The sequence below is a fragment of the Hemiscyllium ocellatum genome, chromosome 32 (assembly GCF_020745735.1).
Source record: "Hemiscyllium ocellatum isolate sHemOce1 chromosome 32, sHemOce1.pat.X.cur, whole genome shotgun sequence".
NCBI classification, from domain to species: Eukaryota; Metazoa; Chordata; class Chondrichthyes; order Orectolobiformes; family Hemiscylliidae; genus Hemiscyllium; species Hemiscyllium ocellatum.
In genome coordinates this window covers 6,754,404-6,774,807 of record NC_083432.1, presented here as the reverse complement: position 1 = coordinate 6,774,807, position 20,404 = coordinate 6,754,404, and the positions used below count along the sequence as shown (strand labels likewise).

The 20,404-nt window shown below is 45.1% G+C and overlaps 1 protein-coding gene across 2 annotated transcripts in view; it reads left to right on the top strand.

Moving 5' to 3' along the window:
* The window catches only part of LOC132830783 (1-phosphatidylinositol 4,5-bisphosphate phosphodiesterase delta-3-like), a 91,028-nt gene that overhangs the window by 45,239 nt on the left and 25,385 nt on the right, over positions 1-20,404 (top strand). Inside the window, exons 5-9 of one of the 2 annotated variants that reach the window (XM_060848628.1) lie at positions 1,805-2,030; positions 3,019-3,220; positions 7,391-7,535; positions 12,638-12,790; positions 16,960-17,088. In XM_060848628.1, the coding sequence (XP_060704611.1) occupies positions 1,805-2,030; positions 3,019-3,220; positions 7,391-7,535; positions 12,638-12,790; positions 16,960-17,088 (855 nt within the window). The remainder of the gene's footprint in view (positions 1-1,804; positions 2,031-3,018; positions 3,221-7,390; positions 7,536-12,637; positions 12,791-16,959; positions 17,089-20,404) is intronic. The other variant, XM_060848629.1, reaches the window with a different exon arrangement.

Sequence of the window (20,404 nt, the reverse complement as noted above, 5' to 3'; positions counted from 1 at the left end):
ATGTAAAGAAACAGCCAGAGTAACTGGACACTGCAAATGTTTTAAGTACAGACAAATACCGAAGATATGTGGTGATGTAATCATCCAACCCCATTTCCCCCCATCCACCCCTCATCATCCTACCTCCTCCCCCAGCCAAACTGATGTGGTGCATCTACAACACTGCCATCTACTCTACACTGTAGAAATTTCTTAGGTATCTATTGTCTGCAAAATCAGGACAAATTCAATGTGACAAATTGCTGCCCTACCTACATGCTCTCAATCACCAACATGATGGAAGGAATCATTGATCGTGCTCTCAAACAGCATGTGCAGGAGAATATTCCTGATGAAGGGCTTATGCTCGAAACGTCGAATTCTCTATTCCTGAGATGCTGCCTGACCTGCTGTGCTTTGACCAGCAACACATTTGCAGCTGTGATCTCCAGCATCTGCAGACCTCATTTTTTACTGTGCAGGAGAATAACCTGCTTGCTGACTTGCAGTTTGGGAATCGCTAGGGTCACGTGAGTCCTGACCTCACGAGAGCCTTAAAGTAAAAACAAAGAATAATGTGGCTTGGATAGCCACATCTCCAGCACTCCCATTAGGTTCACATCATCGAGGAGAAAGCAGCCACTTGATTTGCATCCCTTCCACCACCTTCAACATTCACTTGTTTTTAGTAAAGGTGACGTCTGTGTTTGGAGATATACACAGGGAAAGTTTGACATTTGGACACTACTGTGTTGCATTTGCGACCAGGTCTCACAAGGTCTTCTAGCTTTTGAAGAAGTTAAATGTGAGACACGTTGGCTCCAAGTGTCTCTGGTTTGAAGTTGCCTTGTAATAGCTTCTAGATTTTTAAATTATAGTTTGACACAGAGCTGAGAAGAGGAGTTACACTCAAACCTTCAGGAAGCTTGCGAGCAAAGACAGATCTCTCTCTTTTTCTCACACCAGAACAGAAAAAGTGTTGGAGGAACTCAGCAGCATCTGTGGAGAGAAAGCAGAGCAAGCATTCCAGTCCAGTGATCCTTTTTCACAACCATTCTTCATGGGTCACTGGAATCGAAAAAGTTAACTCTGTTTCTCTCTCCACAGGAGCTGGCAGACCTGCTGGGTTTCTCGAGCAATTTCAGTTTTTGTTTCGGATCGTCAGTGTCCACAGTTCTTCTGTTTTATTGAAGTGTTTCCCTCTTTCTATGAGTGGAAACATAACAGCAGCTAGACACTGAAAAGACGAATATGTGACTCAGATGCAGACCAGCTAGGAAACTGAGAATTTTCTATTGTTCTGCTGTTAAGAATAAGATATCACCAAGAATCTGGGTCTACCTGCACCTCAGGGACTCCAGCAGTTCAAGAATGCAGCTCACCACCACTTTCTCAAGGGCAATTAGGAATGGGAAATAAATGCTAACCCTAGCAAGTAACACCCACATCCTATCAATGAGTTATTTATTAAAAAAACTTTAAGTTTTTGTGTGTTGAATCATTTTTAAAATGTTTAGAAAATATAGTTTGCATATTGTTACCATTTGTGTTCTGGCTATTTTTAATTAATATGTAATGCACAAATCTATTAAATTACGTTGTTCTTTGCAGTCATCTGGGTAACACAACTGTTGTTTTGTAACCATTTGTACCCTATCCAAATACGGATTGCAATTAGCCAGGCAAGTTGGGAGAAACCCATTGAAACCTGTGATGGGGAGTGGCTGCAGTTTGATTGTCTTGCTTTTGGTGTTCCTAATTCTTTGAGGTTAAACCAACGCCTCAATCTCGTGAAACCTGAGCAATTGCATCTCTCTTCTTTCAGCAATGTGATAAATCCAGAACAAATACTTTGGAAGAGCATGAGATCGAGGAGTTCTGCAATCTCCTGATGCAAAGACCGGAGTTAGAGGAGATCTTTCAACATTTCTCAGGACACGGACAGTGGCTGACTGTTGGGGAGCTGGAAAATTTCTTGAAGGAACAGAAGGAGGTGTCACCAGCAGAAACCTGTTTAAGCATCATGCAGAACTACGGATTTCATGATAATGGTACGGCAAATATTGAGGGCTGCTGTGTTCAGCTCGTTTTAAACAATGTCTGAATATTTAGTCATAGGGATCAACTACATAGAACACCTCTTGGCCCACCATGTCTGTGCTGATCAAAATCCTGTTCCAATCCCTTTTTCCAGCACTTGAATGCAATGGCATCACAAGTGTGCAGAAATATGTCTTGAATGTTATTAGGATTTCTGCCTCTACCACCCATTTGTGACAATTACTTTTGTATTTATTCATCCATAGGATGTGGGCATTGTTAGAACAGCCAGCAGTTAATACCCATCCCTCACTGCCATTGAAGATAGAGGCAAGGTGTGTTTTGAAACTATTCCAGATCCTGAGATGAGGTTTCACCTAAAACTCTAGATACAGGATCCAAAGAACAGCTGTGAGACCAAGCTGTTAGCTTGTGTGCTGACTGCTACTGATTAATACCGTCTGGTAATTGTAGAGGAGAAATTGAAGGTGTTTTGGGACAGTGGGATGATTGGGCATGAGATGGTAGGATATAGCTTTCAATCCTAAATCTGAATGGATGGTTACAATATGATGGAAGCACCAATGTTAGAGGGTGTTTACTGTGAGTAGCTTATTGTTAGTGTTATGGGTCAGGTTGGAAATATTGGGGGATGGGGAATGTCGCAAAGTGGAGAGTTATCCATTTTAACAAACAATCATTGCACTGTTTCTGTTGAGAATGCAGTATGGGAGCTTGGGTAAGCCTCTAGCCTTTGTGCTTTCAAATCTTTGGTCCATCCTCCAATTGATACAGAACTATGGTCCTCTAGGAATGTTCGGATCTGAGACCAATTTGGAGTTGCTACCCTTTCCTTATGTTCTGTCAGACTCTGGGATCTTGCTGATTCACTGCTCCCAGAACAGTGAGCGATAGTTAGGACTGACAGTACTAGGACATGACCCTGCAATGATGTCCTAAGAAATTAGTAGTTAATTTCATTCTGTTTCCAACCTTCAGCCAAACAGAACCAGCTCTTGACCCAGGATGGCTTCATGATGTACCTGCTTTCTCCTGATGGGGACGTGTTTAACTCGGACCATGACAAAGTTTACCAGGACATGACCCAACCACTCAGTCACTACTTCATTTCAACATCCCATAACACCTATCTGATGGAGGACCAGCTGGGAGGACCAAGCAGTACTGAGGCATACATTAGGTAATTGCATATTATTGTATGGTACATTAAATTGAAAGGACATCAAGAGGCCCTTATCCCATTCAACCATGATTGTGTCCTGTTCCTTGAGTTTCTCCATTCTTGTTTCTTCGAATCCTATAAATGTAACTTTACATTCCTTTGTCACTCAGTTTTAGAGTTTGGATTAAAAAAATAGTGGCATATGGGTGTTGGTTACTTTTGTGAAAGCTTCCTCTTAAAAAGAACAGTCCTGCTGGAACAGTGATCTAATCCAGTATATGAGTCAGCGAACAGAGAACCACTGGAATGTTAACTGAAAATTATTTATACTATGGTGATTTATAATAGGTAGGGTAAAGATCATTAGCTTGTTTTTGGTTTAGGATAATCGAGGTTTGATTTTATTGGAGAAAGCTAGACTTAAATGAATTTGAGAGGAGATCTGATTGACGTCAGAAACAAGAATAGTTTCTCTCCTAAAAAGGAGATTTTCTGAATGGGTAAGTGAATGTATTACCTCAGTAGAAGATGTTTTAATTTGTATAGCTTCTAGATTTGGAACATTTGGTTAGAAATCAGCAGGTTGTTAGAAACTGAGAAAGTCTAAGCTCTCAGTTTTGTGAGTATTCCCGTAACAAGGCTCTACAATTCAAATGACAGAAACTGGAGAGAATAAATTAAGTCAAACTCGATGACTAGGTATCAAGGTGTAATTTCTCGGGATTTGAATTGCTGTAAAATGATCTTGGGAAATAGGTTGAAACTTTACTGTGTGTTTCAAGTATTTTTATTTTCTAAACTCTCTTTTATATCTAACCTTTAATTGTCTTTTTTATTTTTGGTAAAGAGACCATTGCATTCAGAGAAAGTGATTAGTCACCTATGATTGTCCCAAATACTTTTCTATTCCTGAAATTGTTCCGCACTCGTGGGGAAGGGGGGAGGGAAATCACACAGCACTAATTTGAAATATTATCCCCTGGAGTCTTGACCAATTTTTGTTGCTCAACTAACATCACAAAAACAGAGTACCCTGCCCAAAATCACATTGCCTTTTGTGGAAACTGACTGCACATAACTAGGTTTTTACATATTGCAACCATTATGATGCTTCAAAACTGCCTTGTTCGCTATCGTGTGTTCTGTGACATCTTGAGGTCAGGGTTATAAGACCACAAGACATAGGAGCAGAAATTAGGTCATTCAGCTCATCTAGTCTGCTCCGCCATTCAATCGTGGCTTATAGGTTTCTCAACATTATATTCTCCTGCTTTCTGAAGAACGTATCTATCTTCGTCTTAAATCTACTCAGTGACCTGGCCTCCACAGCCTTCTGTGGCAGTGAGTTCCATAGATTCACCGCGCTCTGGCTGAAGGCGTTTCTCCTTATCTCCTTTCTTAAAAACTTTCCCTTTACTCTAAGGCTGTGCCCTTGGGTACTAAATTCTCCTACGAATGGAAACATCTTCCCAGCATCCACTCTGTCCAGGCCATTCAGTATTCTGTATGTTTCAATTAGATCCCCCCTCCTCATCCTTCTAAACTCCATCGGGTATAGACCCAGAGTCCTCAAACGTTACTCACGTGTTAAGCTTTTCATTCCTTGTGAACCTCCTCTGTCCACACTTCAGGGCCAGTACTTCCTTCCTGAGATATGGGACCCAAAACTGTGCACATCCTCCAAATGTGTTCTGACCAGGGCCTTATCGAGCCCCAGAAGTACGTCCCTGCTTTTATATTCAACTCCTCTCAAAATAAATGCCATTATTGCATTTGCCTTCTTAACTACTGACTCAACCTGCAAGTTTACCTTGAGAGAATCCTGGACTAGAACTCCCAAGTCTCTTTGCACTTCAGACTTCTGAACTTTTGCCCCAGTTAGAAACTAGTCCATGCCCCTATACTTCCTACTAAGGTGCATGACCACCCACTTTCCGTTGTTGTACTCCATCTGCCACTTCTTTGCCCACACTCCTAACATGTCCATGTCTTTCTTTAAATATGCAATATTTTAATTAAGTCTCCTGGTTTGCTCTCTCGCTCACACGCACAAACACCTTGGTTATGTGTCTTTGTTATGAGGCTCTACTATTGGACAGCCTCCTAAATAATCCCAACTGTGTAAAGAATTAGGCTGACAACCGAATTAAGGTTGCAGCATGGCATACCCGTATGTATTGGAAAGTATATACATGTGTACTTGGACCTTGTTCTTTTCAGAGAGAGAGGACTATTTCAACTCAACCACACAGGTGACATCTACTTCCTGATTCATTTCTCGGGGAAACGCCTTGACCAATCAGAATCAACCTGTCTGATTTAAAACTTAAACAAAGCTTGTCAGTTAACTAAGAGAAAGTGAGGACCGCAGATGCTGGAGATCAGAGCTGAAAAATGTGTTGCTGGAAAAGCGCAGCAGGTCAGGCAGCATCCAAGGAGCAGGAGAATTGACGTTTCGGGCATGAGCCCTTCTTCAGGAATGAGGAATGTCAGTTAACTGTCAGTTATCATTAACTGTTACGTTCTCCATGGCAATACCTCTACCAATCACAGTCTATCTGTCAACAAATCACCATCCTCCCTAATATTGATATTCTTGAGAATCTTCAAAAAGGTTTGTCTTATTTCAGCACTCCTCCAGTTTTGTGCCACCGAGTGGCGATTCCTGTATGTGTTAGCATTACCCTGCTGCTTCTTTTTGTATGTCGCCGTGACATTCAAACCCGCGACGTGAGAGAAACTGAGCTTAAACCCTCCAGCTAGGATTGCTCAGCCACACCACCACTACCACTTCTGTTTGTGGTCCTTCTTTATTTGCCAGGAATTGAAAGGTGTTGCAAGTGTTATTTTTCTGAGGCTGATTCTCTACAACCATGTTGAGGAGAGGTTTTAGCACAGAGTACTCCAACAAATAGAGTTTTGGTGGGAATGCAATGCAGCAGATTATCCAGGTGAACACCAACCTTTAAAAGGTTACATTTATGAGATTCGTATAAAGTTAGTTTGTATTCCCTTGAATTTAGATGGTCAAAGTTTCAAATGATTGGATTTGATAGAAAGGACACTTTGTACATAATATGTTGCCTCCATTGTAGTAAATTAATTGGTCAAAGTGCCTCACAGAAGAATAATGAGGTTGAGGTTGAGGAGATGTTATACAGGTGATGAAAACCTGGGCAGCAGATTTGGATGGACTAAGTTTATGGAGGCTGTTTGAGAGACAGACTGGAATTGTTCTTTCTCAAGGCTACAAAGTCCTGGATGAGGGCTTCTGCTCCAGATGGGATTGTGTTGGACAGAGGTCCTGTTTTGAGGGAAGGCTTTATGATAAAGTATTCGTTGACATTGTGTACCATCTACAAGATGCACTGCAGAAATTCACCAAGGCTGCTTTGACTACACCTTCAAATCGTGACTATTTTCGTCTAGAAGGTCAGAACACCATCATCTGCAAATTCCTTTCCAAGCAACTCCCCTTCCTGACTTGGAAATACATTGCCATTCCTTTAGTGTCACTGAATAAAGATGCTGGAACTCCCTCCTTGGCAACATTATGAGACTATTCTCCACCCCAATGTATGCCAGTTAAGTAGACAGCTCACCACCACCTTCTCTAGGGCAATTTGACATTGGCAATAAATATTAAGCCTAAACCAAACAGAAATTGCTGGAAAAGCTCAGCAGGTCTGGCAGCATCTGTGAAGAGAAATCAGAGTTAACGTTCCAGGTCTGATGACTCTTCCTCAGAACTATTCTGAGGAAAGGTCACTGGGTCTAAAAGGTTAACTCTGATTTCTCTTCACAGATGCTGCCAGACCTGCTGAGCTTTTCCAGCAATTTCTGATTCTGATTCACAGTATGCGCAGTTCTTTTGGTTTTAAATATTAAGCCGAGTCCGTCTCTGCCACATGCCAGGAATGAATTTTAAGAAGTGTTAACACAGAAGTTGGAATTGCCAAAGGTAAGAATTTATCTTTCTTTGTTCTGATGAAAGGTCATTGACCTGAAATATTAACTTTTGTCATTCTTCACAAATGCTGAGTGTTTCCAGAACTTGCTGTTTATTTTTCATGCAGAGGTCTTCAGTGAAAAATAGTTTGCTTGCCTTGTCTACACGTAATGAGAGTAATTGTGGTGTGAGTTTAGTCACTTTACACACACTCAGCCTGTGACTCTGGGTGTTTGCAGAGCGCTCCTGAGAGGCTGCCGCTGTGTGGAGCTGGATTGCTGGGAAGGACCAAATGGGGAACCGATCATCTACCACGGATACACACTCACCTCAAAGATCCTCTTCAAAGACGTCATCCGAACCATCCGGGATTATGCCTTCACGGTGAGTGTGTGGGAGTCTATTCTAGCATCTGATTGGATTAAATGGAGGCAAAATGGGGGAGCCTTCCGTCCTATTTGCCCTCTTGAGGGGCACCAGGGCACAGGATCATAGAGACTCTGTGGTGCTGGTACCCTCGATCCAGAGGTCCATCCTCTAGGGAGGCAACCTCCCTGGTGGTATTGCTTGACTGTTAATCCAGAGACACACGTAACATTCTGGGGACCTGCATTTGAATCCCATCATGGCAGGTACTGGAATTTGAATACAATAAAAATCTGGAACTTAGGGTCTAATGATGACCATGAATCTATTGTTGATTATCGGGAAAACCCATCTGATTCACCAATGTCCTTTGGGGAAGGAGGCTGCCATCCTTACCTGGCCTGGCCTGGCCTACAGCATTTCTTCATGGACTGCTTCAGAACTGAAGAGTTGTGAATGGTGCTGAATGTTATGCAATCATTGGAAAACCCAGTCCTGACCTTATGATGGAGGGAAAGTCACTGATAAAGCAACTGCAGATAGTTAGGCATCAGACACTATCCTGAGGAACTGCTACAGTGCTGGAGCTGAGATGACTGACCTCCAACAACCTCAACTATCTTCCTAATTCGAGAGTGTGGTGCTGGAAAAGCACAGCAGGTAAAGCAGAATCCGAGGTGCAGGAGAATTGATGTTTTGGGTATAAGCCTTTCATCAGGATTCATGTCTCCCTTTGTGTTAGGTATGCTAGCAACCAGCGGAGAGTTTGCCCTCTGATACCCATTGATTCCAGTTTTGCCCGGGCTCCTGGTGCCACACAGGGTAAAACATGGCCTTGTTGTTAAGAGCTGTCACGCTCCACTCCCTTCTAGAATTCAGCTCTTTTTGTCCAAGGTTTGTGTACAGATTTGTAGCTCGGGTTGTGGTTGCTGTGGTTGTGGTTGTTTGCTGAGCTGGGAATTTAATTTGCAGATGTTTTGACCTCTGTCTAAGGTAATATCCTCAGTGATTTAGAGCCTCCTGTGAAGCGCTGCTGTACTGTGTCTTCTGGAATGTATTTGCTTCCGTTCCTGCTCATTCCGGTTGCTGGTCCCGGTTGTTAGTTGTAGTGGCCGGTATATTGGGTCCAGGTCTGTGCTTGTTAATGGAGTCCATGGATGAGTGCCATGCTTCTAGGAATTCTGCGCTGTTCTCTGTTTGGCTTGTCCTATGATCGTTGTGTTGTCCCAGTCAGATCCAAACACTCCACACAATCATCACAGGAATTCCTAGACAACATCAAGAACATAAATATTGACAAGGACGAAGCAATGGTCTCCTCCAGTCTAACAGTACTGTTCACTTCAATAGACAAAACTCTAGCCAGAGAGACATTAGCCAACCTCCTGGACAAACCGAGCAGACAGCACGATGGGGAGCCTGTCAACAAGGACTGCACACTCAAACTACTGGACCTGTGCTTGATGACACACTTCACATTCAACAACCAAATATATGAACAGATCAATGGGACACCTATGGGCTTACCCATCTCTGGGCTCATAGCAGAAGCAGTGATGCAAAGATTGGAACAAACAGCCCTCCCACAGATCCAGCCCAAACTCTGGATTAGATACATGGATGACACTTTTTTTCTTATTACTAAGTGAACAGAAATCAAGAACATACCAGATTATCCACAGCATGCTCACAGGGATCTGATTTACAAGAGAGGAGGGAACCACCAATCAGCTCCCAACACACCGAGAGGTCCTGAACTACAACAGCAACCACCCAAACACACACCAGAGAAGCTGCATTAAGACCCTGTTCAAAAGGGCTACAACACACAGCAGCACTCCCGACCTACAAAGGGAAGAAGAACACTTCTACAGAGTCTTTGCCAAGAGCAGCTATCCCGCAACTTCATCTGCAGATATCTAACAGACACCCAACAAGATGAGGACATGTCATGACCTTGCTCACTAGCCACGCTACCCTACATTAAAATAGTCTCCTAACTGGCAGCCAGACTTCTACGGCCACTTGGATTCATAAACCAACAGCCACACTTAGACAAAATTCACCAGGACAAAAGACCCAATACCCATCACGTGCAAGACTAATGTAATTTACAAGATTCCATGCAGAGACTGCACAAAACACTATTGGACAAACAGGCAGACAACTAGTGATCCACATTCATAAACATCAATGACCCACTAAACATCAGAACCGGCTGTCCCTAGTAGCCACACATAGATGACAGGGACCATAAATTTGACTGGGACAACACAGCGATCATAGGACAAGCCAAACAGAGAATGGCCACAGAATTCCTAGAAGCTCGGCACTCCTCCACTGACTCCATCAACAAGCACAGACCTAGACCCAATATACCGGCCACCACAACTAGCAACCAGAAGCAGCAGGAACCATATAAATCCCAGAAGACACAGTACAGCAGCGCTTCAAAGGAGGCTCCAAATCACTGTAGATGTCACCAGGACAGGGGGCGAAATATCTGGAAATCAACTTCCCACCTCAGTGAACATACTCACAAACAGGACAGCTCTTCTGTCCATGTTTGAACCAAGGCTGTAATGAGGTTAGGAGCTGAGTGGCCCCAGTAGAACCCAAACTGGGCGTCGCTGTGAAGGTGCTCCGTGGTAGCACTGTGTTGATGACCCCTTCCATCACCTGACTGATGATCGAGAGGAGACTGATGGGGCAGTAATTGGTGAAGTGTCCTCCATGGTGGTGTCTCAGGCTGAAGTGACGGTCTCTATGCCCAGCATGGAATCCTCCTGGCCTGGCATGGCAGTCTCTCAGTTGGCATGGCAGTCTTCTGGCAGTAGGTGGCAGTCTCAAGCCTGGCATTGCCTCAGCGTGGACTTCCGGGCTTGAGGTGATTCCAGAGTGAGCTCCCAGCCTCGTGAACCCTGAGTGAAGCCCAGAGTGGTCTGGAGTCCAGGCCCGGTGTGGACTGGAGGCTGGGTTCAGTGTGGACTGGAGACCAGGCTCCATGCAGACTGGAGGCTAAGTCTGGTATAGACTGGAGGCTAGGTGCCAGGGTGGACTGGAGTCAACGCTCGGTATGGATTGGAGGCTGGGCCCGATGCAGACTGGAGGCCAGGCCAGTGCAATCTGGAGGCTAAGGCCAGTGCGGACCAGAAGCTAGTCCTGGTATGGACTGGAGTCAAGGCCCAGACTGGAGGCTAGGTGCCAATGTGGACTGGGCTGGAAGACTGTTGTTCTGTATGTCTTTGTCTTTTTCTCCATTTTATAATTTATTCCTAAAATCTGCAATGCTGGACTTTTTAATTTCTCTATTTTTCCATGAACTGTAATGGAAGAAGCTGAACCTAGGGACATTTATACCTGAGATGGCACCTTTTAAACAGCACCTTGTCCATTTTTCACTGTACTCCTTTAAGTACATGTGACAAATCTAATTCCAATGCTGAATTTTAACTGTACTGGAACAGCTTGGCTAAGGGAGCAGCAAGTTCTGGAACACATGTCTTCAGTGCTCTTGTCGGAATGTTGTCAGGGCCCATAGCCTTTGCAGGATCCGGGGCCTCCGACCATTTCTTGGTATTACGTGGAGTGAATCGAATTGGCTGGATACTGATATCTGTGATGCTGGAGATCACTGGAGGAGGCCGAGATGGATCTTCCATTCAGGAGTTCTCATTGAAGACTGCTGAAAATGTCTCAGTCTTGTCTTTTGTGCTGGGCTCTTCCATCATTGAGAAAAGACATATTTGTGAACCCTGCAACATTGGTGAGTTGTTTAACTGTCCACATTGTTCATGACTGGATGTGGGAGGACTGCAGAGCTTAGATCTGATCCATTGGTTGTGGGATCGCTGAGCTCTGTCTATCACTTGCTGCTTATGCTGTTTGGTATGTAAGTAGTCCTGTTTGGCTTCACCAGGTTGATACCTCATATTTAGGTGCACTGCTCCTGGCATGCCCTCCTGCAGTCTCCATTGAACCAGGGTTGAACCCCTGGCTTGATGGGAATGGTTGCGTGGGGGATATGCTGGGCCATGAGGTTACAGACTGTGCTGGAGTATAACTCTGCTGCTGTTGATGGACCACATGGATGCCCAGTTTTGGGTGGTGGTTCTGAGTATTCCAAGGTGAAGGGGGACAATTAGGGAGGACTGTGGAATAATGAGTTGTCATAGAGGTTAGGTAACGTGGTATAGGTTACCATGTAGGGCATGACGGGTAATTACATGTTGAAAGTGAGGACTGCAGATGCTGGAGATCAGAGCTGAAAACGTGTTGCTGGAAAATCGCAGCAGGTCAGGCAGCATCCAAGGAGCAGGACAGTCGACGTTTCGGGCATGAGCCCTTCTTCAGGAATCCTGAATTACAGCCGTAATTACATGTTGAGCCATTTAAACAGGCAGCCTGACACTCTGCTTACCCTCTGGCTGCCTCTGATGGGTGTCTGGATGTGAGAAGCAGGAAAGGGAGGGGGGTGAGTGCCGGGCCAAATCCCCCCCCCCCATCCCATTTCCCACAGCCGCAAAATGAAGATCCCATTATTTGGGGCCTCCCTCCCCAAGACGGGGGTTGCTTGCTGGGGCATCTGTCAACTTGTCTCGGGAGTGAGAATTCCAGACCAGTTCCCATCTCTTAAATTACAGATTCCTACTTTCGATGCAATTGGCAGCATTTTTGTGATTCACCATTGGATTAGGTGGGTTCATTCTGAAACAACACGCCAAGTATCATTTAGTATTGTGCCAGTACATTCTCACCTCTTCTGAAAAAGCGTTGCCTCATTTGAATAGAGTCTGTTGCCTCATTATAATCACACACTACTCCAGCACAAAATACACACTGGCAAAATAATTCCAGGCTGTACTGTCTAATCATATGCTGTGATGTAAAGATTGTGCTGTATAGATTCAGATAAGGTGTATAATCAGACTGTACACAGTACTTATTAAATATTTTAAAAATGTTAAATGTTCCGTAGGAGGGTGACGTAGTTGATTTTGCCTTCTCTCCACAGTTGCTGCCAAATCTGCTAAGTTTCTCCTTTGTTACTTTTGTTAAATGTTTTGCAAAGTTGCTTATGGTTGGCTGATATCTGGGATCCTCTTGAATTATCTCCCCAGGTCTCTCCATATCCCGTCATACTGTCCCTGGAGAATCACTGCGGAGTGGAACAGCAGACCGTCATGGCCCGGCATTTAAAGGAAATTCTCGGGGAAATGCTGATCACTGCCCCACTCGATGGCAAAGTCCTGAGTGAACTTCCGTCACCCGAGGTAACTGCGTGACCTTTCACTTTGGCATTGCTCTCTGTGTAATGTCTTAATACAGAGTTGTACTTGCGGGAAACAAAGTGATCGTTATAGACTCCTACCCATCTTCTGACCATATTGGGCACTTTCATGGAAAGTATACTTGGCCTCAGAGTCAGGTTTCAGGTTAAATGCAGTTGTGCACCAAAGGAAACAATTAAATAATTTATTCTTTCATGGGATGTGACTGTCATTGGCTGGGACAGCATTTCTTGTCCATCCCTAACTGGCCTGAAACTGAGTGCCTTGCTAGGGCCATTTCAGAGAGCAGTTGAAAGTCAACGACATTACTATAGGTTTTGGAGTTAATTCCTACAGTGTGGAGACAGGCCCTTCAGCCCAAATTGGTCCATGCTGACCAAAATATCTGTTCACACGAACCTTATTTCCCTGCACTTGGCCCATATCCTTCTAATCCTTTCCTATCCATGTATTTGTCCAAATGCCTTTTAAATGTTGTTAATGTACCTACCTCAACCACTTCCCCGACAGCTCATTCCATATGTGTACCGCCCTCTGTAAAAAAAAAAATTGCCCCTCAGGTTCCCTTCTTTCCCCTCTAACCTGATGCCCTCTCTTCCTCGATTTCCCCAACCCTGGGAAAAGAACTGAGTGCACTCACCCTATCCATGCCTCTCATGATCTTATACACCTCTTTAAGGTTTCCCCTCAGTCTCCTACGCTCTAAAGAAAAAAGTCCCAGCTTGTCCAACCTCTCCCTATCGCTCAGACTGTTGAGACCTGGCAACATCCTTGTAAATTTCTTCTACACTCTTTCCGGTTTAATAACCTCCTTCCTATAGCAAGGTGACCAAAATCGAACACAATACTCCAAGTGCGGACTCACCAATGTCCTGTACTACTGCAACATAACTTCCCTTCTTATATACTCAACACCCTGACTGACGAAGGCCAGTGTGCCAAAAGCCTTCTTCACTGCCCTGTCTACCTGGGACTCCCAATTCAGAGAACCATGCACCTGAACTCCAAGGTCCCTCTATACTCCTTAAGGCCCTACCATTCACCGTGAATCACTCCCTAAAGGACATTAGTGAACCAGGTGAGTATGTATGATAGCTGTCACTGGACGGCAGGATGGTTCAGTGGTTAGCACTGATACCTCACAGGGACCTGGGTTCGATTCCAGCCTCTGGTGGCTGTGTGGAGTTTGCATATTCCTGCACCCCGCCCCAATCTGTGCGGGCTTCTTCCAGGTGCTCCAGTTTCCTCCCACAGTCCAAAGATGTCCAGGTTAAGTGGATTGGCCGTGCTGAATTGCCCTGTTGTGTCCAGGGATGTTTTGGCTAGATGGATTAGCTATGGGAAATAAAGGGTTACAGGGATAGGATAGGGTGGGGTGGATCTGAGCGGGACATTCTTTTGAAGGGTCAGTGTGGACTCGATGGGCTGAATGGCTGTGTAGGGATCCTATGATTATCATGGCTAGTTTTGAATACAGCTCACCACCGCCTGTCCAAGGGCAACTAGAAATGAGCAGTAAATGACGGCCCAGCTGGCGATGCCCACATTGTTAAATTTAACTTATACCAGCTCCTATGGTTGGATTCAAACATACATACCCAAAGCACTGAGCCTGTGCCTCGGGGTTGCTAGTCCTTGAACAATACCGTGCTCCTCTCTTTCCCCCATTGCATTTCAGATGATTGGTACCTGGCCTCATAGTCGTCCATAATCTTGGCAAATTCCCCCGCAAGCCACATGTCGTTATGTGATCATTGCTACAACAAGGGCCGCTCCCTACCTCGCTGGGACAAGCCAGTGTTCTGTCTGGCTCTGGCTTTTGGAGTATTTGCTGTCGAAGGCCTGAAAACAGCATCTCGTCATCGGGTTCCTGTCCTGCTGTAGATACAAAGTAAACGCCCCACATTTCCCAGTTACACTTCAAGATGGTCGCTGTTTTTCAGGACAGTTGAATATAAGCAATAGGAGCAGGTGTAGACCATTCGGCCCCTTGAGCTTGCTCTACCATTTAAAACCATCATGGCTGATCTCTGACCTTGGCTTCTCTTTTCTGCCCACTCTTAATTTACTCGATTCCCCGAGAGACCAAAACTCTGTCTGTCTCAGCCTTCAGTATATTCAACAGTACCCACAACCCTCTGAGGGGAGGATTTGAAACAATCCCAACAAACTAATGTTGTTCCATTGTTTAAGAAAAGTTGCAAGGTACAAGGATGTTGCCAGGGTTGGAGGTTTGAGCTAAGGGGGAGAGGCTGAATAGGCTGGGGCTTTTTTCCCTGGAGTGTCACAGGCTGAGGGCTGACCTTGTAGAGGTTTATGAAATCATGAGAAACTAGGATTGGGTGAATAGACAAGGTCGTTTCCCTGGGGTGGGGGAGTGTAGAACTAGAGGACATAGGTTTAGGGTGAGAGGGGAAAGATATAAAACAGACCTGAGGGGCAACTTTTTCACAGAGGGTGGTGCATATATGGAATAAGCTGCCAGACGAAGTGATGGAGGATGAAAGAAGACATTTAGCATGCTGGTCTTCATCAGTCAAGATATTGAGCGCAGGCGTTGGGATGTTATGTTACAGTTGTATAAGTCGTTGGTGAGGCCACAATTGGAGTATTGTACAGTTTTGGTTGCCCTGTTATAGCACAGACATAGTCAAACTGGAAAGAGTGCAAAGATTAATGAGGATATTGCCAGGACTAGAAGGCATGGGTTACCCGCAAAGATTGGCCAGGATAGGACTTGATTCCATGGAACGTAGGAGAATGAGGGGTGACCTTATTGAGGTGTATAAAATGTTGAGGGGCATAGACAGGATGAATGCAGATTGCCTTTTTCCCAGGAGTGGGGAATTGAAAACTAGAGGGCATAGGTTTAAGGTGAGAGGGGAAAGATTTAAGAAGGACGTGGGAGGTAACTTCTTCACATAGAGAGTTGTGCGTACGTGGAATGGATTAGTGGTGCTGGAAAAGCACAGCAGTTCAGGCAGCATCCGAGGAGCAGGAAAATCGACATTTTGGGCAAAAGCCTTTATTGGGAATACAGGCAGAGACCCTGAAGGGTGGAGAGATGCCTTCAGGCACTCTGCCTGTATTCCTAATGAAGGGCTTTTGCCTGAAACGCCGATTTTCCTGCTCCTCGGATGCTGCCAGAACTGATGTGCTTTTCCAGCACCACTCTGCTCCAGAATCTGGTTTCCAGCATCTGCAGTCATTGTTTTACCCCGTATATGGAATGGGCTGTCAGAGAAAGTGGTTGTGGCAGGTACAACAGCAACATCTAAAAACATTTAGATAGGGACATGGAGGTAAGGACCAAGGTTTAGAGGGATATGGACCAAATGTGGACAATTGGAATTAGCTGAGTGGGCACCATGGTCAGCATGGACCAGTTTGGGCTGAAGGGCCTGTTTCTATGCTGTATTACTCTATGATTCTAATTGTCTCGTGATCTCGGTGCCAAGTGATGGACCTGTTGCCCTGAGACACTGTTCCATGTTCTCTGTGCCATTGAGCTTTCATCTACATATCATTTTCACACCATCGGGACAGCTCAACATAATTCACAGCCAAATGAAATATTTTTGACATGACTGTTTTGAAGAAAGTGGATAATTTTGCAGATGGTTTTTCACAGAAAAGATAAATGCTGATTAACTGCTTTTTGGGGAATGGTGGGTGGAGGGGGGAGGGGGTGTGATAGAGGGTGTGACTAAATATTGGCCTTTGCCTGGGCAGAATAGTCTGAAGGGAACTATTGCACAGTTAGATCCTCCCCCTAGTGCCTCTCCCAGCAGACGGCACCATAGCCTTGCAGCTGTCCCTTAGCCACTACACTGGAGTATTATTCAAGTCATTGGAGAGAGACCTGAACTCTCGTGCTTCTCATTCCAAGATGAGAATGCTACATACCAACCCAAACTGATAAATCGAACAACAGACAGATAAGGGATGATCGTCATGTGATTTGTTTTCCATGGTTTGCGTTCTAAGAGGATTTAAAATGTTGGAGTCCAGTTTCAGAGTGCATTGAGCTAAGCCTGATATTGCTGAATCCAGGTTAAAACAGACGTATGTTTCTTCAAATCGGAACCCTTCCCAAACGACGAGTCGCTCTGAGGCCCTGATACAATCCTTGAATATCATTTCTTTGGCAGAGACTGAAGAGGAAGATTCTAATAAAGGGGAAGAAACTGCAGAACGCTGGGTCCACGCCGGAACAGTTAGAAGAAATCGCAGATGAATATGATGAAGAGAATGTGAAAAATGATAAGAAAAGCAAAAAGGTAAAGGGGTAGTGAGGTACAGGTAACATTAAGGTGTGGGGGAGGTGAATGATGTCTGCCCTCACGTACAGCGACATGATGAGAGCTTAGAGCAACAGAAGGAGAATTTTTAGACCTTAAATTTTGACCATAAGACCATAAAGCATAGGAGGAGAAATTTGGCCATTCAGCCCATTGAGCCTGCTCCACCAATCAATCCAGGCTGATCAGTTTCTCAATGCCAGTCTCTGGTTTCCTCCCTGTAACCTTGATCCCCTTGACAATCAGGAATCTATCTATCTCCGTGTTAAATATAGATTAGATTAGCTTCCCTACAGTGTGGAAACAACAGGCCCTTTGGCCCAACTAGTCCACACCAACCCTCTGAAGAATAACCCACCCATTCCCTCTAACTAACACACCTAACTGTATGGGGTAAAAACAAGGACTGCAGATGCTGGAAACCTGAGTCTAGATTAGAGTGTTGCTGGAAAAGCACAGCAGTTCAGGCAGCATCCGAGGAGCAGGAAAATCAACGTTTCGGGCAAAAGCCCTTCATCAGAAATAGAGCTTTATTCCTGATGAAGGGCTTTTGCCCAAAATGTCGATTTTCCTACTCCTTCGATGCTGCCTGACCTGCTGTCCTTTTCCAGCACCACTCTAATCTAGACACCTAACTCTATGGGCAATTTAGCATGGCGAATTCACCTAACCTGCACATCTTTGGACTGTGGGAGGAAACTGGAGCAAGCCCACACAGATGCAGGCAGAATGTTCAAACTCTACACAGACAGTTGCCCGAGGATGGAATCGAACCTGGGTCTCTAGTGCTGTGAGGCAGCACTGCTAACCACTGAGCCACCGTGCTGCACAAAAATACTGAATGACCTGTCCTCCACTGCCTTCTGTGGCAGTGAATTCCATAGATTCACCACACTCTGGCTGAAGCAATTTCTCCTGATCTCAATTCAAAAAGGTGTTCCCTTTACTTTGGTTGTTGCTGTGAAGCTTATAAACCATGTGGTCTTTGTGTAGTAGGGTCTGTAGTGTCGGTTTGGGTCTTGGCTAGGTGACTGGAGAATGATGAAGAGTACGGATTCAGTTCCTGTCCTTCCCGTATTAATTCATGCAGTCCTAACTCCTCAATCACTCAAGTTGCACATTGTCAATTGTTACTGTCTTGAAAGAAAACTATGACCTTTTATCTTATCTAACAATGGAATTCCCACAGAACGTTGAGGGCAAAAGAGCCTGCTTGATTGACACTTGATCTACCACCATCAAGCTCAGCTCTCTGTATCACTAACACACAGTAACTGCAGTATGTACCTTCTACAAGATGCACTGCAGCAACTCAGCAAGGCTCCTTAGACAGTACCTTCCAACCTGTGGTTTCTATCAGTGATTTGGATAAGGGTAGCAGATATGTGGGAACTCCACCTGCAACCAGGCATAGCTAGCTGGCTCTGTTCAATGAAGGCGGGCTCACCTGGTGATTAGAGTCTTCTATCCGAGCCATCCTGTCTCTGTGAGAAAGAGGGAGAATTTGCACATGACACAGGGCTCCTTCGGTTTTCTGTGAGAATCCCAAAACATTCTTTCAGGAAAACTAATGCACCCCACCCAATTCAGAGAGATCCCAGGTCACCAGACGCTGTTGCTTTATGTGCCTGTGGATAAATATTGGGAGGTTTTGCCTGGGACACGGCTGTTGGTGCAGGTTGGGACACCATTCCCAATGCCAGATTGTGGAATAGTTAGATGCAAAGTGTTCTGAAGAAGGGTCCACCTGAAACGTTGATTCTCCTGCCCCTCGGATGCTGCCTGACCTGCTGTGCTCTTCCAGGTCCCCTCTTTATCAACTCTGACTCTGCAGCATCTACAGTCCTCACTTTCTCCGAGTGACTACACTGGTCCTCAAATTAGCCTTTTATACAGTAGCGCCTCGACTTACGAATTTAATCCGTTCCGGACCCGGTTCGTGAACCGATTTTCCCATTGTTTGGATATTCAAAGCGCGCGTAGCAAAGCAGAACAATGACAATGAAACCACGGGCTTTTTGCGTTTGTACCTTCATACGTACCTTGAATTTCGTACATTACATTGAAGCAAAGTTTTCCGTACAATCCTGTTCGTGAACCAATTTGTTCGTGAACGGGGTCGTTCGTTCATATGTCGAGGTGCTACTGTTTTGTGTTCCCAATTCCCTTTATTTTCCTCCTGTCTTTTGGTTTTGTTCTGAGGATATTTTCCAGACCCATCAAGTTGAATTCCACCAGGAAACTTCTCAATCTGTTTGGGATAGCTGGTCTTTTGGGTTTTGCTCCATTTTACGCTATGGTATACAATTAGAGCTGTCGAGATGTACAGCACGGAGACAGACCCTTCGGCTCAACCTGTCCATGCCGACCAGATATCCCAACCTCATCTCGTCCCATTTGCCAGCACTTGGTCCATATCCCTCCAAACCCTTCCTTATTCATATACCCATCCAGATACCTTTTTAAATGTTACAATTGTACCAGCCTTCACCACTTCCTCTGGCAGTTCATTCCATATACTCTGTGTGAAAAAGTTGCCTCTTAGATTTCTTGGATATCTTTCCCTGCTCACCCTAAACCTTTGCCCTCTATTTTTAGATGCCTCATCCCAGGGAAGAAACTTGGCCTATTTATCCTGTCCATGTCCCCTCGTGATTTTATAAACCTCTATAAGGTCACCCTCAGCCTCCAGGGAAAACAGCTCCAGCTTGTTCAGCCTCTCCGTTGAAGAATAGTTTTTAGCATTTACTCAAACTTCAGTCTCACCGCTAAATTGTTCCCCCCCACCCCCATCCCAAACCAACAATCTTTCAACAACCATCCACTCCTTGACGTTGAGGCAGTTGACCAATGGAGAGATTGTTGTGCCATTGAAACCAGTTTCTTTGAGTCCAAAGGTTAGCAGCCTTATATTCCGGATACTGCTCACTGGCTCTGAACTGCAGTGGGGTTGGGGAGGCTGGAGGGAGACACTGATTGGAGTTGTAGCGATAGCAGAATCATAGAATCCCTACAGGCAGATGGATGCCATTCTGCCCATCGAGTCTGCACCAACCCTCCGAAGAGTAACCCACCCAGACCCACTCCATCCCCATTACCCTGTATTAGCCACGGCTATTCCACTCTAACCTTGGGGCTGTGGGAGGAAACCGGAGCACCAGGAGGAAACCCCACACAGACACTGGGGAGAATGTGCAAACACCACACAGACAGTTGCCCGAGGCTGGAATCGGACCTGGGCCCCTGGCACTGTGAGGCAGCAGTGCTCACCACTGTGCAGCCCCAGAAGGGTAAA